The sequence below is a fragment of the Patiria miniata genome, unplaced genomic scaffold (genome assembly GCF_015706575.1).
Source record: "Patiria miniata isolate m_02_andy unplaced genomic scaffold, ASM1570657v1 HiC_scaffold_3, whole genome shotgun sequence".
Classification (NCBI taxonomy): Eukaryota; Metazoa; Echinodermata; class Asteroidea; order Valvatida; family Asterinidae; genus Patiria; species Patiria miniata.
The window spans coordinates 11586044-11602758 of NW_024037069.1; the positions used below are offsets into that span (position 1 = coordinate 11586044).

The window sequence follows — 16715 nt, forward strand, 5'->3', positions numbered from 1 at the left end:
GGAAAAAAGAATCTTTTTGTTTGGAATAAAGCATGCAAGTTAATTTGTTGAAGAAGCTCTGGATTACAACTTTAATCGAAACCCCTTTGTTATAAAGAGGAAGCCATCCTTTGAGAAGGCACAAGAGCAACACCACAAAGTCTCCAACTAAAAACCTAAAATTTCCCACCCACAAAACCTTTTCCAAAAGAGTGAGGACCAAGAATAGCAAGATTAATGTTGTGAAAAGTAATAGTTTGAAGGTTTGTCCAATTCTGTTGGAAAACGCGCCCTGGCTTGGGGCAATTTTCTAATGTTAGGGAAATTAGGACCGAGTTATGGGGACTTTCTGCTGTCCCCACAGCATCTTCAATCCCCATAATAACTATCGCTCAACAGGTGTGTGGTCCCCACAAATACGGAACAAGATTTTGTGGTCCCCACAACTACGGAACAAGATTGTGTGGTCCTGCAGGTACAACTGTTGTCGAAAATGGAGCTGTTAACAAAATCCACTTTCTATAATATCACATAGTTAGAAGTGAGTGTTTAAATATTAAATCATATGTATGCAATAAATTAAGGACATACGAAAGAAAAGCAGTCTTCAGTTGGAAATCAAGTCCAAATCAAATCAGAGGAGTTGCAAAAACAGTTCAAGTCCAAAGAAAAGCAAGCTCAGTCATCATGAGGACAATTGAAAGAATAGATAAGTGATGATATATCCCGAGAAAACAGTAAATACATAAATCTGCAAGCCATCAGATGTACACAATCAGTATTTCATATCAGAACTACATGTACACACAAAGATAATATTTTATATCACACTCCAATAAATAGACTTTGATTTTTTTTGTATACACCTACATACACGGACAAAGGAGCAATCCAACAAGATGAAATTACATGTTATCTACACTGGCAAATAACGCACTTTGCATGGTTTCCTCTGCTCATTACAAATAATGACGTCTAAACAGGGAATGCAATGTCATCTTAACCACTCATTTGCCAAAAACAAAGGGGAAAAGACAATACTCACTATCACCAGCTGGAGACAAAGAAAAAAATACTAATTAAGTTGCGCTATCCTTCGTTAGTTTGCTATTCCAGTCTGTTATACACCTTCACAAGACATTTTCATCCCTAGTGTGACGAACAAGATTTCTTTCTAATGAGCGTATGGTCAGCTGAAAGCTCAAGAAAGACATCCAGTCTCTAGGAATCCGTAATACAGTCTGAGGGATGCATGACACCATCCAGATATTAATATTTCCTGCGATATTAATTTTTATATCGGACACGTTCCGTTTATCAACCATGACCACATGCTCAGCCTGCAAAACTCATTTACGACAGGCGACAATGTTGGAGAGATGTCTGGGGAAAGTGTTACTCACATAAAAGGGGTCCAAAGGTTAATTTGACCGGCTGATATCTTTCTTATCAGTAATTGGCCAGTTTTAGAGACGGCACAGACAGGATGGAATTCTGATTGGTTGGAAGATTGTATGCATGTAAAACAGTTTCTGCAACAATCACTTGCACTACACAGAATGATACATCTAGTACCTACACATTTTCTTTGTGTGACACACTTCAGTTTACAGTTCGCAAAGTATGGGTCTTTCTATAAATTTGGGGCCCACATTTTTCCTGTCCCTGTTACATCTGACATTTATGATGTTATAATCTGAGGCACTGCTTAATGCAGTCATCCAAGAGTGATTGTGAATAGCAAACCAGCTACCTATCAAATAAGAGAATTGTTTGAAGTCATTCTTGATACTTGAATGGCAAATCACAATGTTACACTTTGGACGCTAAATTTATAGAACGACCCATTCTCCAACTGTAGGCCGACCAGTTCCTTGTAAAAATTATACATGTACTTTGTACATTCATTTTATTTTACTAATAAAATGGTAAAATGAAATAAGTAGATTTTGTTAAGTAGATTTTGCTAAGTAGATTTTGCACAGTATATTCTCACTATACCTATTCCTTGTAAAATATGCATCTCATCAAACTTGTGGATGTACCTGATTTCATTGATTGAATACAATGGAGCATTCTAGTCAAGTGAATGTGTTTGCATTCGTTAGCTAGGCCCTGTGGGATAAGGGGATGGGGGCAGGGGTGGGGGTGGAAAGGGGGGAGGTGGTGGTGGGGGGAGGCAGGGCAGTGTTAGACTTGTAATGTTCTAACATTGTGCACCGAGTCAAAAACCTACCGGTACCATGGACTTGCATCCTATCCCATGTGGTAAAGAAATATTTCAGATAAGCATAACAAAATCCAAGCATACAATCTGACAACTCAGCCCGGATTTTCAATTACACACTGTATGAGCCCGATTCTTTGGAATGACCATGATTGTTTGTAGATAATGAGTCTATTTTCATCTGATACACAGTATACATGGACATACCTGCTGTATATCTGCTTCATAGGTGCGATGTTCCATCATGTCCATGACCGGTCTGTGGGCATGATAAGCCTCCAAGATTTGCACACAATCCGCTGCAATGAAAATAACAACAAGATTGAAGACTTCAATTTCTCTAATAAATAGCGAGGCTAGTTTGGTTAGGTTCGTACGGTGATAACTTGAAGACCTGTTCTGATTCACAACAAATTGAATTCATGTTGTATAAATTACAGAGCTCTGTTGATTCTCACAAAAGTGCACATGTACAAACTTCTGTAAAATTTGAAAAGTACATGTATGAGACTATCATACAACATAAAACATTTGCAAATCCAGCATTATGTATTGTCTATGACAGAGCTTTTAGAGCTTAGTGAATAAACCTGAACATGTATTTTTCAACTCTTATACATCCATCATCTAGTAATGGTCAAGGAGATTACAGACTAGGAGTTTTTGATCATTTCTCTGAATCATTAATTAGATATCATGGTTAATTGGCTTGTCATGGACACTACACGTCCTTTCATAATGCTGGAACTGCCAACATGCAGAAAAATTTGTTGTCTCTAACAAAGGCATAACAACAACAAATACATCTCTAACAAAGGTATAACGACAACAAATGACACATTACCTTGCAAATGCCTCTACAGTACAGGCCAATAAATAGTCAACCTAAAGATTTGTCCTTGATGCAGTATAATAATAAAATATGTGCAGGTAACACAGCACTACTCAAATGTATAAAATGAAGATGTCAATAAATCCCATCATAGTAAGCAGTAACAGACATAAGCAGAAACGTACCTGTCCTGGCGGAGTCGTATGTTAACTATTACCTTCATAACTTACCCTGCAATACTATATGTTGATCGTAACAGTCATATGGGAATTTCATTCCCTAATTCGACATTTATTGTACTGTGCCGGCTGTATGAAAAGCCACTACAAAGGTCGCAAGCGGGGAAAAAAGGGAGGCGTACGAGTACGACTTCGACGGCGGAAACATAGCCCACCTTTACCTTCAATCATCACAGGTAACTGTCGATCTTTACGGAATAAACTGGATGAATTGCAAGCCTGTGCAAAATACCGCTATGAATATCGTGAAAGCTGTTTAATGTGTTTCAGTGAAACATGGTACAAAGATACTGATACAAGCAATAACACTGACATCGATGGATTCATTTGTGAAAGAATGGACAGAACAACGGAGTCCGGAAAATCAGCCGGCGGAGGAGTCTGTATTTACGTCAACAAGCGTTGGTGTAATAACCTAACAGTTAGAAATCGATTCTGCTCTCCAGATATTGAGCTGATTACCGTCAGTGTCAGACCGTTTTACCTGCCAAGGGAATTTACACAAATATTCATCACCATGGTGTATATTCCACCTTCAGCAAATACAGATATTGCAGCAGCTAAAATCCACGGGATAGTTCAGCAACTTGAATCACAGTCGCCTGACTCTGTGAACTTGATCCTTGGAGATTTTAACAGTTGCGACCTGAAAAATGTACTGCCTCATTACTATCAATATGTCAACATATCTACTAGAGGTGATCGGACATTGGACAAATGTTACGGAAATGTCAAAAATGGTTACAAAGCTTATGGAAAAGCGGGCTTGGGCTCTTCTGATCATTGCATGGTGCATTTAGTACCGGAATACAAACAGAAACTGAAACGGGAGAAACCAAGGGTGACTCGCATCAAGAAATGGACTGACGACAGTGTGCAGGCTCTTCGTGCATGTTTTGAATGTACAGATTGGAACATTTTTACTGAGTCAAACACACTTGATGCAGCTGCTGATGTTGTCACTGATTACATCAAGTTTTGTGAAGACATGCTGGTACCTGTCAAGGAAGTGAAAACATATCCGAACAGTAAGCCCTGGGTAAACAAGGAGATCCGGAACCTCTTGAGGGAAAAACAACAGACTTTTAAAAACGGCAACTCATCAGATAGACGGAGGATCCAAAACGAACTCTCTCAAGCGATTCGTTCAAGCAAGAAGAAGTACGGCAAGAGAGTGGAAGATCAGTTCCGTGCCGGGAATCCTAAGGAAGCATGGCAGGGCATGAGATCTATCACAGGGTCAGGGAAGAATAGTCAATCTGTAGTACCACCTTGCGACGTACCATCATTCATAGAAGATCTAAGTGACTTTTATGCTCGGTTTGACAGACTGGACTTTAGAGCCCTTCACGAAGAAGGTCGTAAGACCCTTGAGAGCCAGGTTTGTAGTAATGACTTCATAAAACTGGATGCTACTGTTGTTGAAAATACTCTTAAACGGGTAAAAGTTTGTAAATCTACAGGACCAGATGGACTCTCTGGCAGAGTTCTTAAACATTGTTATAAAGAACTTTCATCAGTTTTTTGTGACCTCTTTCAGTGGTCTTTGGATACCTGTCAAATTCCTAAACTGTGGAAATCATCAACTTTGATTCCAGTGCCTAAAAAGCCTAAGCCATCAGTACTCAATGATTATAGGCCTGTAGCACTTACGTCAATAGTAATGAAGTGTTTTGAACGCATTGTAAAGGATATTCTTGTCAGTCAAACAGGTGCCTACATTGATCCCTTACAGTTTGCCTATAGAGCTAAACGTAGTGTCGAAGATGCTATCATTACACTATTGCATAGCGTCTATAGCCATCTTGATCAATCAAGGACGTATGCTAGAACATTATTTGTGGATTTTTCTTCGGCCTTCAATCTGATCCAACCCCATGTTCTGACTGGCAAACTGAGAGGGATGAATGTGAACCCCTGTTTGATTATGTGGATCGGTGATTTTTTGACAAGCAGAACGCAAAGGGTGCGTTTCATGAATTCCCTGTCTAATGTTGTTCATACTAATACAGGGGCTCCACAGGGGTGCGTTTTGTCCCCAGTGCTTTTTACTCTTTACACTAGTGACCTCAGAAGTGAAGACCCTATGTGTCCTATGATAAAATATGCAGATGACACCTCACTGACAGGGTTGATTAGTCATGACAATGAGACTGGATACAGGAACGAAATTGTTAAGTTCTGTAATTGGTGCAAAGATAACTTCCTAATATTGAACACGCAGAAGACGCAAGAAATTGTTTTTGATTTTAGGAAAAATCAGAATGTCATCAAACCTGTTGTTATTAGTGGTGATGAAATCCAAATTGTGACAGAGTATAAGTACCTTGGGACGTACATTGATAGTAAATTGAATTGGAATGTGAATACTCTTAAGTTATGTGCCAAGGCTAGTCAACGGCTCTTTTTCCTGCGGAAATTGAAATTATTTCATGTTAATCGTGATATTATGTTGCTTTTTTATCAGAGTGTCATACAGTCCGTCATGTCTTTTTGTTGTATCGCCTGGTTTAATGGTTTGACTGTTGTGAATTCGAACAAGTTGAAAAGGATCACTAAAATTGCCAGCAGGGTCATTGGTGTTGATGTTCTGGACATTCAATCAATGTACCACAATGCTCTTGAATCCAAACTGAGAACCATTATGCAAGACAATACTCACCCACTCCATTCGTTCATAGTACAAAACAGGTCAGGTAGAATCCGTCAATTGAATTCTCGTACAACACGACACAACCTTTCATTTTTACCCAGTGCAGTTTCACATTTTAACAAGAATTATACTAGATAATGCTGTTTTTATAATCGTGCTGTAGTGTGTTTTTAGTGCAATCAGATTAGCCCTTATTCTGTCTTATCTCATAATATTCTTATCCACCCCTCCTCACACATCTACCCATTTGTGTCAGGTTAAATTAGTAAATTGAAATCTCGTTAACACGACACATTTTTTTTTCCCCCTTATTTTTAACCAGGGCAATCTCGTGTTTTTAATCAGACTTATAGTAGATATTATGCTTTTTAAATCGTGATGTAAATGTGTGTGTTTATACCCCTCGTACATGTAAGTTTAAACCCTTTCCCTGTTTCCTTTTCCCCCGGTCATATCCCCCTGGCTTTCTAATCCCCCCCCCCCCGGCTTGCCATTGTGTCCTTCCCATTTTTCGTCTTTATACATAATAGCTCTATCAATCCAGATATTTTATTTATATATTTAATCAGGCTCAATTTGTTGTTCTATTTCTGTTTACGTGTACTCTTGTCAGTGTTCTTATATTGTTACGCCTATTTGTACATTTATGTAATTTGTTTTGTTTTGGTTTTTAATGTGAAGTTTTTAAGTGTTTTATACATCATATTTGTGTGCAGAACGAGGAGACAAGTTTCATGTTTTTACATGATGAGAATAAATAAATAAATAAATAAATAAATAAATAAAATAAATTAATCATGCGGTCTGAACATTTAACCTGTTACATACCATTACATACCATGGGAAGTAAAGTAATACCAGGAAATTGGTTGTCGCAGGAAATAAAAGGATTTTGTTACAAATCAAGCCACAATGTGTAACCGGTAATTGGGAATTCCATTACATGACTACATATTTACTGCATATGATACTTACAGTCTGAAGATTGGTCCAATTTATATGGGGAGTAAAGTACATGTAATACTAGGATATTGGTTATTGGAGGAAATAAAAGAATGTTATTACAACTAAAACGCAACAATGTATGAGTGTCACATACTACGTATTACTTGTCACTTCCTTTCATACAAGTTGGCCTTCCGGAAAGTTCATAACACCTGTCCCAGAGTTATGCTAAGCCAAAAGTATTTGACGCAGCTCAGGTCGACCCAATTAGATTTTAAAACGTTATAGGCCTATGGATCAATTTTCCATTAATATTGTTGAATTGTTTCAAAGATACATCATAAGGGGCGCTGTTGTCCAATAGTTTCGGTTTTCAACTCATCATGTGCTGTGGTAAATGGGTTCAAAACCCTGATGGGAAACATAATGCTTGTGTTCTTGGGCAAGGTACTTTACTACGATTGCCTCTCTCCACCCAGGAGTATAAATGGGTACCTGTGAAGGTAGCGACCAAATTGCACTGATCTCAAGCTGCTGCAGAGAAATGATCTCATTCCTCATGAACAGGGATAATAATTGTAAAACGCTTTAACACCTTAGGTATAAGGCGCTATATGCAACAACTTTCACTCATAGTCTCTCAATTTACAAACTTAATTGATTGAAATTTTGGGAATAGTTTCGGTCTGGCGCAAATCTGGAGGCTAGTCTGACACAAACCGACAAGTATTTGACAGTCATTGCTTGGACCACAAACCTCAAATAAAAATAGTCACTGTGAAAACAGTGACGACAAATTTGGCAGTGACACAACATTTTGGTTTTTCTGTGGTAAGAGCAGTTTAGGTCTGTTGATTGTTTACAATACGATGACATGTACTTAACCTAGTTTTAACATGTGACTGAATACCAACCTGGTTGGGTTGAGAGACTAATACATGATCTAGGATTTCCTTACTTTAGAGAGGAACTACAATGACTGCTTTGATTACAAATAGGGCAAATTCAGTTTTGCCCTTTACAGAGTAAAGTGCTTACTGAGAGCTAATACTGGAAAAAGTTACAAGTTAACTTGGGTGGGATATTAACCACAATATCCTGCATACTGTATCAATCTTAAATCAATCTTAATACTGATGTGGAATTGTGAACTTCTTGATCATGGAGCTTGCCGGGGTCAGCTGGCAAATTGAAATACATCTCCATTGGAAAAAGACTTTGAATAATAGTCTTTTTCAATGGTCTAATCTGCTATCTAACAAAATGACAGCAGATGGACGCTTGATGTTGAGGGTCTGTCAATTAACAAACCTGAAATGCAAGGTGTTACTTTTGAGTTGGCAAGAAGGAAAATAGCTTTTTTGAACACCTGGAAGGCTCACTTGAAAGTAAAAATGTTGTAGCTGCCCCTTTTCCTAGCACTGTTCAAACGTGTTCCCGTCAGGAGCTCATGAATGTATGTGGGTCATTCCACCGGGTTGGGGAACAATGTGTGACATATGACCATATTAAGAAAAGCATGAATGCCTTGCTAGCAGTTGCTCTACATGATGTTTGTTGTTGGGTGTTTCACTAAGTAAGTTTTAAATCATTTCAATGTATTTGCCAAAAAATGTGAGCAAAAAATGTGAGCAAAAAATGTCATTTCGGGCATGTTACGTCCAAATATGACATTTGCACCTTTTTAAAAAAATTCTGTGAAACATTATCCAAGTTCACTTGACGTTCTTCTTACTATTATACATGCAACACAATAGGAAAAGCTTTTGCTACAGTAGTGAGGTATCAAATGGAGCAGAAATGATAGCTTGGCTGTGTGGACGTAACAGTTACACGGTGTAAAACTCAAATGTCACACTTCCATTGAATAATTTTGACACTGTTACATCCACACTTGAAGTATTGTTTCTGCTATATTTGAGCCCTGACTGTACCAAAACAAAAGCTTTTCTTGGTGCATTAGGTGTCGAGTTGTAAATATGCAATGTCACTTTGGGTAGTATTTTACATACACTGTACGTGTAAAAAATGGCAAAAAAGGGAAGATGATTTTAAACTTTCTAAAGTATTGAAACACCCTAAGACAAATATTACAGTTGAGCAATTGTTTAGAATGCATTGATACTTTTAATAATATATATGGATGTAACATGCACTGCTTCCCAACACGGTGGAATGACCCACATACAGGTAGTCATTATCGTATTTATGCGCATCATAAAACTCACCTCAGATGTGCGTTCCAAGAGAATAAGTCAGAGAAAAAAAAATGTTCTCTGTGAGAACTATACAGCTTCACTGCCAACTGCTTTGCATACATTTGTGTGAGATACACATGTACCCGTACATGTCCCCAACCTTATTATAATCATGGAGGAATAAGTCTTATGACATGTTTAACCTTGATACTGTTTAAACAATACTGGTTGGTAAGCAGGGCTTAGATTTTGTTTGCCTAGTACATATGTGCAAACACAGGTAGTACAACAATTGTAGGCAGTATATAGCTAAATCTTTGGCTCTGCCAGATAAAGGAGCCAACTGCAGTCTAAATATTAATGTGTACATGTAACTGTCGCTAACTGTCATAAAATATCTGTATCTTGATCTACAGCATTGTATAATTGCTTGCCTACACAAACATGCATGTACCTGTAATGCTATTTTCTTGAATGGGATATGATCACTGAAATCCTATCTCTTGACTTTTCAAAAATTTTGCTGGGGATCAAGCGAGGTACATGTATGTTCCATGTGACATGGGAATGTTTTTATTTTCACAGACATATTGGAACCCCCACTCTTAAGAAAGGATTTCAGTGACTTTTCTGCACAACCAGTAATACAGGGAGGGGTGGGTGAGAAGAAAAGGGGTGGAGAAAGGGGGCGGGGAAGGAGATACGTCACTCTCCCAAATTCTTATCTCTGGGGGGACACAAATCGAGTGTTTGGATAATGTAATTCCATTGGTTAAGAAGGCCACGTGTCCAGTCTGTAACCATGCGTATGAGAATGAGAACTGCGTGCAATGCGCAACTGTTCAGTCTCATGTCCGGCAGGAAAGCATGCAGTTATCAAGGGTTACACCGCACCGATTTAATTTATTTCTTGCACCGTAAGTTTCAACCATTTTATCGTTTTGACTTATTGGCGTGATGTAACAAAGCAATTGTTGACTGCTGTGATGTGGGATGTCGTTTTTAATCGCCTCAGGGCACATAGCACCCTCAGCTTTGCCTCGTGCTACGCGTATGTGCCCCTTGGATGTTAAAAACATCATATCCCACATCAAAGCAGTCAACAATTGTTAAATATCAATAATGTCAATGTCAAAACTACGCTATTAATTTTCAAAGTGCCTCTTTTTTTTCTACCCCCAGTCCCGACTCACACTAACAAGACTGAAAAGTAAAGAAAAAAAGGAAACAACAAAGGCATGATGTATCTCATGCAAGCTTTTAAACTAAAAAAATTATAATACCAATATATATGTACTTATACAAGAATGAGCAATAAAACAAATTAATGCACAGGCCACTGCACATTAACAATGAAGTTATTTAGAGAGATGCAAATAGGGTCGCTATTTCAACAATTATCAACCAGGAAATATACAACTGAATACCTCTTGGACGTTTGAAACAGATCCGTTTCAGTTTCTTTACTCTGTATGCTACCCCGAACAGTTTCTATTGCTCTGACTATCCCCGACACCTTGTTTCACAGTGTAGTAGAACACCATTACAATGAACACCAAATACCCAACATTTTCCTATAAAGAACTTCCCTTTTGGCCCCCAAATTCATGGAAGGGCATAAATCGAGCACCAGCAGCTCAAAAAAATTAATAATGAAACTTCAAAATTGGGTTTTGCCCTTCAAAACCCAATAGATCGTGGGATCGAGTCTCCCCCGAGTGACTTGTCGATTTATAAAGTAACATCCATAAAAAGCAAAACCCAATGTTAAATTTAGTCATAAAAAGTTCTTTTGTGCTCCAGAAATAACTTACAGTGTTTCAAAACTAAACTGGTGATCAGCAGGTAGAGTGATGAGAAACATGATTTTTGGTACTTCAGAGAACTTACCTAGGCCTACGTATTTCTAAACAAGACTGGTGAACTGATGAAGTCAAAAACAGTTGTTATTAAACTTAAGAAAAAAATGACTTACAGTGTTTCAAGATTAGATTGGTGAGCTCTCTGCAGGCCTCTCCGAGATGCTGTGGGTCAAAGTCATGCTTGAGCCTCAGGAGCAGGTCCAACGCCCTCTGCTGATGTTTGGTGAGCAAGCTGTCGTCCTGAAGACTAGCCATCATTCTGCCAGCACGCTACTGCTCTAGGACTGAGGTGTAGGGATCAAGCATCTTACATTGTAATGTTCCTGTTGTGAAAATAAGGAGACATCTTCATGAGACTAACGAGTCATCCAGTGTTGTAGTACTCGTACTTGGTACTCATACTCGAGTACAACTAGAAATTTTAAGAACACTCGGACTCGCACTCGTTCTCAAATATCAAAATACCCAAGTCCGAATTCATGGTATTCGTACTCTAGAAGTACTTGGACTTGACTATTAGATATTGTATACCATCATCAAAGAACTCGTACTGGATTATTTAAGGACTCGGGGAAAAATCAAGTAATTTTGTTTTCGATTAAAAAAACCTTTTCACTGGAGTTGCACGTGCTCCATTTTATCGATACTTACTGAATAGTCTGGGATGATTTTGCTGGGTCTATTTATTGCTTGGCCAATGATGCAGATCCCACAAAGCTAAAGGGTTAGTTCACTGTTTTTATGTGTTGCGAAGTCTACCTAATTTTAAGTACATTAAAATCTAATTTGTCAAAACAAAAACATACCTCCATGCCAGAAAAGACATCTCTGATGTGTTGTGCAGGAGGCAAACAAAAGAGACTTGTACATAAAGACGTAGATCACTATGGTTTGTATGTTTGGCTAATGAGGAACACATTGCATAGTCTAATGACGAAGCTACATACATGACCAACAGGAAGCCAATTAAAACATGATTTACATGACAAATGAGCACACACCACACTCAACTCTAGACAAACACGATACCATGATTGCTTAAAGCTGGAATTGGATTGCAAACCTAACCAAACCTTGTGTGTTAACGTCGTCCCGACCTAGCTGGATTTTTTTATTAGGCCAAAATTTTGGACCTCAAACTTTTTATTGCCGCATTTGGCCAAAAAATTTAAAATCAAGTTTAGTTTGAAAATAATTTGAAGTCTTCCCTATGCAACTTGTGTGTGTGTTATTGGTTAAAATTCATCAATTAAACAGGTTAATTAACAGAATACTGTTAACGGAACTCATAAGTAAACAAAGTAAACTGTATAAAAGGCTAATAGACATTTAACAATATAGTTTTTCTACCTACCTGGATATTTAGGGCGTTACTGTTAATACACAATTATTTTCACGGCCGCAGTTGTAAATATCCTCCACACGTTCCGAAATAAACAGAACCAGATAGAGATCACCCCTCACACATAATGTTCGTACATGTACATCAACAACTGAAGTTCCTTACAATTTGGACAATCACAAACTCAAAATCGGGTACATGATGTTCCAACTCCAAGCCTATACAGACATAACCATAATTTCTGAATATGCGTGGTCCATAACATGTCCCTAAGTGATCCAAGATAATCCTCAATTATGGTCGTTTCAAAGAATCTTTCATTGGATGTTTACCGAAGGACTATTTTGATCACAGATATGTGGTAGGTAAACAAGATTGTCGTGACCCGTTTCTACTCCGACAATCATGTGACATGGGGGTTGGTTTTGTTGCAATGTCAGTCAGCATTCGGCTGTGGCGCAACAATGGTACATTGCAGCCATTGTTGCAATGTACCAGTTAAGTCAGTCTGCAAACTTTGTGTACTTTCATGAGTGCCATCAACCATCAGTAATGCTGCGTTTTGGAATGTCGTATTATCATGGGTATGATGTACGGTACTATCCTTATCCTTGGAAAAGCTGTCTGAAAGTCATTTAAAAGATCATTAAAATTACATGTAATGTTGTCTGAACAAATTCAAACTTAATTAATGGATCAGAGCATCTCTGCTGTTTCTTGTGATAGATATATTTTTTTAAGATGGTCAACTTTCTCATGATTAAGTTTGTTTAGATCTTACTAATGCATTCTCACCTTAACCATTTTGTGAATAAAATATTGTTGGGAGTAATGTTCTTAAGGCAAGGACTGATCCATTAGGGTTGGCTGGCTAACCCCCCCCCCCCCCTTCCCCCCTCCCCCCCCCCCCCCCCCCCCCGAATAACGTCATCACTCAGTATTGCATGATCACAGTAATTGCATCAGACCATTTGTTTGTTTTTTATGTATTGACTCATGACTTATCTACCCCCTCCCCCACCCACAAAAAAACACCTTGTACTTCAACGCCCCAGGCGCCACCCCCCCCCCCCCCCCTTTTTGAAAATCCTGGATCCGCCCAAATTGTACATGAGGGTCATTCTATAACGTTATAGCCCAGTGTCACATTTCTCCTGTCCCGTTGCCTTAGAACCTTCACTTTTCATTAGGAATGATTTTAAACAACTTTTTAACGGGTTGGATAGGTACATAATGTACAATTTATTCGTAATCACTCTATAGCCAAATTGAGGAATGGGAAAGATTTCCATATATACAAAGTTCACTAATTTTCCTCTGTATTGACTAACAAGCCCCCAGATAGCAATTTCATGTCATCAAAGTCAATTTGAGCAGTGAGAAAATACAAGCATTTTCTTAGAAAACACTTAGAATTTTTCAGTCCAATCTCATAGGGTTTGTACACAGGGTGTTGAGTGAACTTCCTATATGGAAATATTTCCCAAAAATGATGAAAAGACATGAATCTGGGACTGAAAAACAGTTCCAATTTTGTTGACTCTCCATTGACTTTGTACACAACCACTGAAGTGGCGTCTAGATACTACATTTTGTACATTCTTAACATACTAGGTATCGTGTTAAGTCCTGCATCTAGAATTATAAAAGCATAGATGTCAGATTTAACAGGGACTAAATTTATGACCCATGTTCATTACATTAAAGGGAATGTACAACATTTGCTTTTGCTGACCCACTTAAGATGAAACAGAGAAATTGATAGACTTTGGGGAATTGTAAGGTCAGAGAATCAGTCTGGCAGGCTTGTACCCCTTCACAGGTGTGTAATCAATTGCAAAGAAAATGCGGAACAACTGCTATAGAAAATTCGGAGTGGTTTTTAAAGAAAAAGTTTTTGAAGAAAATGTTCTCTCCAACGCTGGTCCGCCGACCAGCGTTGGAAAAATACAAATTTTCTTGAAAATGTCAGCACACAAGGAGACTTGATTTTACAGGATGCTTTAGACTGTCATTCCCTTACAATCCAGTAAGGTACATGTATTTCATGATAATTTAATCATTTCATTTTTTGATGTGTGCAAATGTTGTATCTTCCCTTAAAACTCACATACATACATGTACATGTACATGATCACATGAGTTGTCAAACAGTTTGTGCAATGAGGCGTGCACACAGCTAGACAGCCACAGTCGTTCATGTATACATGTACATACAATACATGCACCTGTCAAACTGTTGTTTGTATACTTTCTGAATAGCTGTGAGTGTGACCAAATAGGCACGTGCTTTTTCCATTCAGTCTTTCAAAAGAGTGTACATTTCTCACTCAAGATCTGCTTACATCATGCCTGGATGGCACAACAATGGAAGCGATACAAAATGAGGACGTCTGGCCATGGTTTTTACACCACAAAAAAAATGGTGAAAGTGGAAATAAATTCAGGAATTTTTAGGGGAAAGAATTGCCAAGGCCTGAGCTGGGAAAGATTTCCATATACGAAGTTCACTCAACACCCTGTGTACAAACCCTATGAGATTGGGCTGAACAATTCTAAGTGTTTTTTAAGAAAATGCTTGTATTTTCTCACTGCTCAAATTGACTTTGATGACATGAAATTGCTATCTGGGGGCTTGTTAGTCAATACAGAGGAAAATTAGTGAACTTCGTATATGGAAATCTTTCCCTGAGCCTGAAACATGTTACCAGCAAACATCGACATGTTGTCATTGTATAAATAATGATTTTCTTGAAACAAGTTCTAAGCTGAGATAATGAGACCTAAGCAATCTTTGTCTGCTTCTGTTGTATCATTGCTTGAGCATCTGTCCAAATTAACTGACAAATAATACGATCATAACCGAATGTTACAAAAGGCAATGCTTTCATGTACTCGGTCTACCGCCGTACTGGCTTTATTTGCTGGCCAAGTATCACTGGGGTGATTGTGCATTTAATGCAAAAATGTATTGTGGGAAGGGAAAAGGCACAAATAGGTCTATGGGTGGGTGCGAACATCCGGGAATTTTTACAATTTACAAGAAGTGGCGGGAAAAATGTTGCAGCCTAATGCCACTTCAATGGTTGTGTACAAAGTCTATGGAGAGTCAAGAAACATTTCATTTTTAAAAAGTATTTCCTAACAAAATTGGAAATGTTTCTCAGTCCCAGATTCATGTCTTATCATCATTTTTGCAATGACTGACCTTCATTGAGATGACATATGAAGAAAAAAGTGGCCTCAGGTTGCAACATTTTTTCCAAAGTGGCATCTGGATACTAGTAGTATCCAGATACTAGTAGTATTTCTACATTCTTTCCGTCTTCTTTAACATTGAGACATGATCTAGCCAGATCATGTCTCGATGTTCTTAAGGCAAAATTTAAAAAAAACATGTTTAGCGTCCTGCCTCTTTGACAAAAAGGAAGGAGGAGGCCCTTTTTTTTTTTCTTTCTTTTCAAAATGGCCACCCGACACGCTAGTCCTGAGTTCTGAGACGTAGAGAACCAGTTAATATTTGACACGGGGTGAATGTATGATAGACTCTCGTGCAGACGCACGTGCTAATTGACTATTTCCACAGCTTTATACACGGTATAAAAGTCTAAAAATACGATTTCTTTCATCAGAAATCGTTAAAATTTATCAATTTTTGTCTTTAAAAAAAAAAAAAAAAAAAAAAAAAAAAAGGAGGCGTCCTCTAAAAAGGAAGCGGGCGGGGATGCTAAACATGGTTTTTTTTTTACTTCGCCTAAAAGAGGCGATAAATATAAGGTCCAAGTACTAGAGAATGCACAAAATGTTGATTCCCAAGTCATCAGCTTGAAATAAAAAATGGATAATTAGGCCTATATCATTCTTTTTGTCAAAAAAGGCCAAGACCTACTTATTTGAAATCTTAAAAACTAATACTAATAAATTAAAAGGAAGATTGCTTGCAGTAATTGCTTGAAGTTGATGTTGCACAAGTCATTTTGGAGCTAGTAAGTATAAGAACTGTTTTAGAACTAGACAAAAAACCAGGGGGGTCCTAAAGCACACTTTACCTGTTTACCTCCGACCTCGTTCGCGTTGTGCAATGTTTCACAATAATAATAATTCTGCTCTGCTGTATTAAAAACAATCAATGATGCTGTCAGCTCTCTTGTGCAAATGTTTACGGGTCTATCCCTAAATGACCGTAAACACAAAACGGAATGAATTCCATACACAGCCATCAATTATTTTTCCCCGCACTGACCAATCAACCATCAGAAAGCGAAACATGTCAAAAAAAGTCAGGATTACTGAGAAAACACAGAGAATTTTTCAAACAAGTCTCATTGTCAATGTCATACTAGCCCAGGTGGACTCCCTTTCCTCCTAGTCGTATTGCAATGAACACTTCGTCCAACCAGGGCTAATTGTCATACATGCCATGGCATAGGGTTTGTGC

At 38.2% G+C, this 16715-nt stretch overlaps 1 protein-coding gene across 5 annotated transcripts in view; it reads right to left on the reverse strand.

Annotated features, from left to right (window-relative positions):
• LOC119738691 (leucine-rich repeat serine/threonine-protein kinase 2-like) overlaps positions 1–16715 on the reverse strand; it is an 87208-nt gene that overhangs the window by 70249 nt on the left and 244 nt on the right. For all 5 annotated transcript variants that reach the window (XM_038213615.1, XM_038213618.1, XM_038213616.1 and 2 more), the window contains exons 2-3: positions 11049–11258; positions 2414–2505 (exon numbers count right to left, since the gene is read on the reverse strand). In XM_038213615.1, the coding sequence (XP_038069543.1) occupies positions 2414–2505; positions 11049–11193 (237 nt within the window). In that variant the 5' untranslated portion in view covers positions 11194–11258. The remainder of the gene's footprint in view (positions 1–2413; positions 2506–11048; positions 11259–16715) is intronic.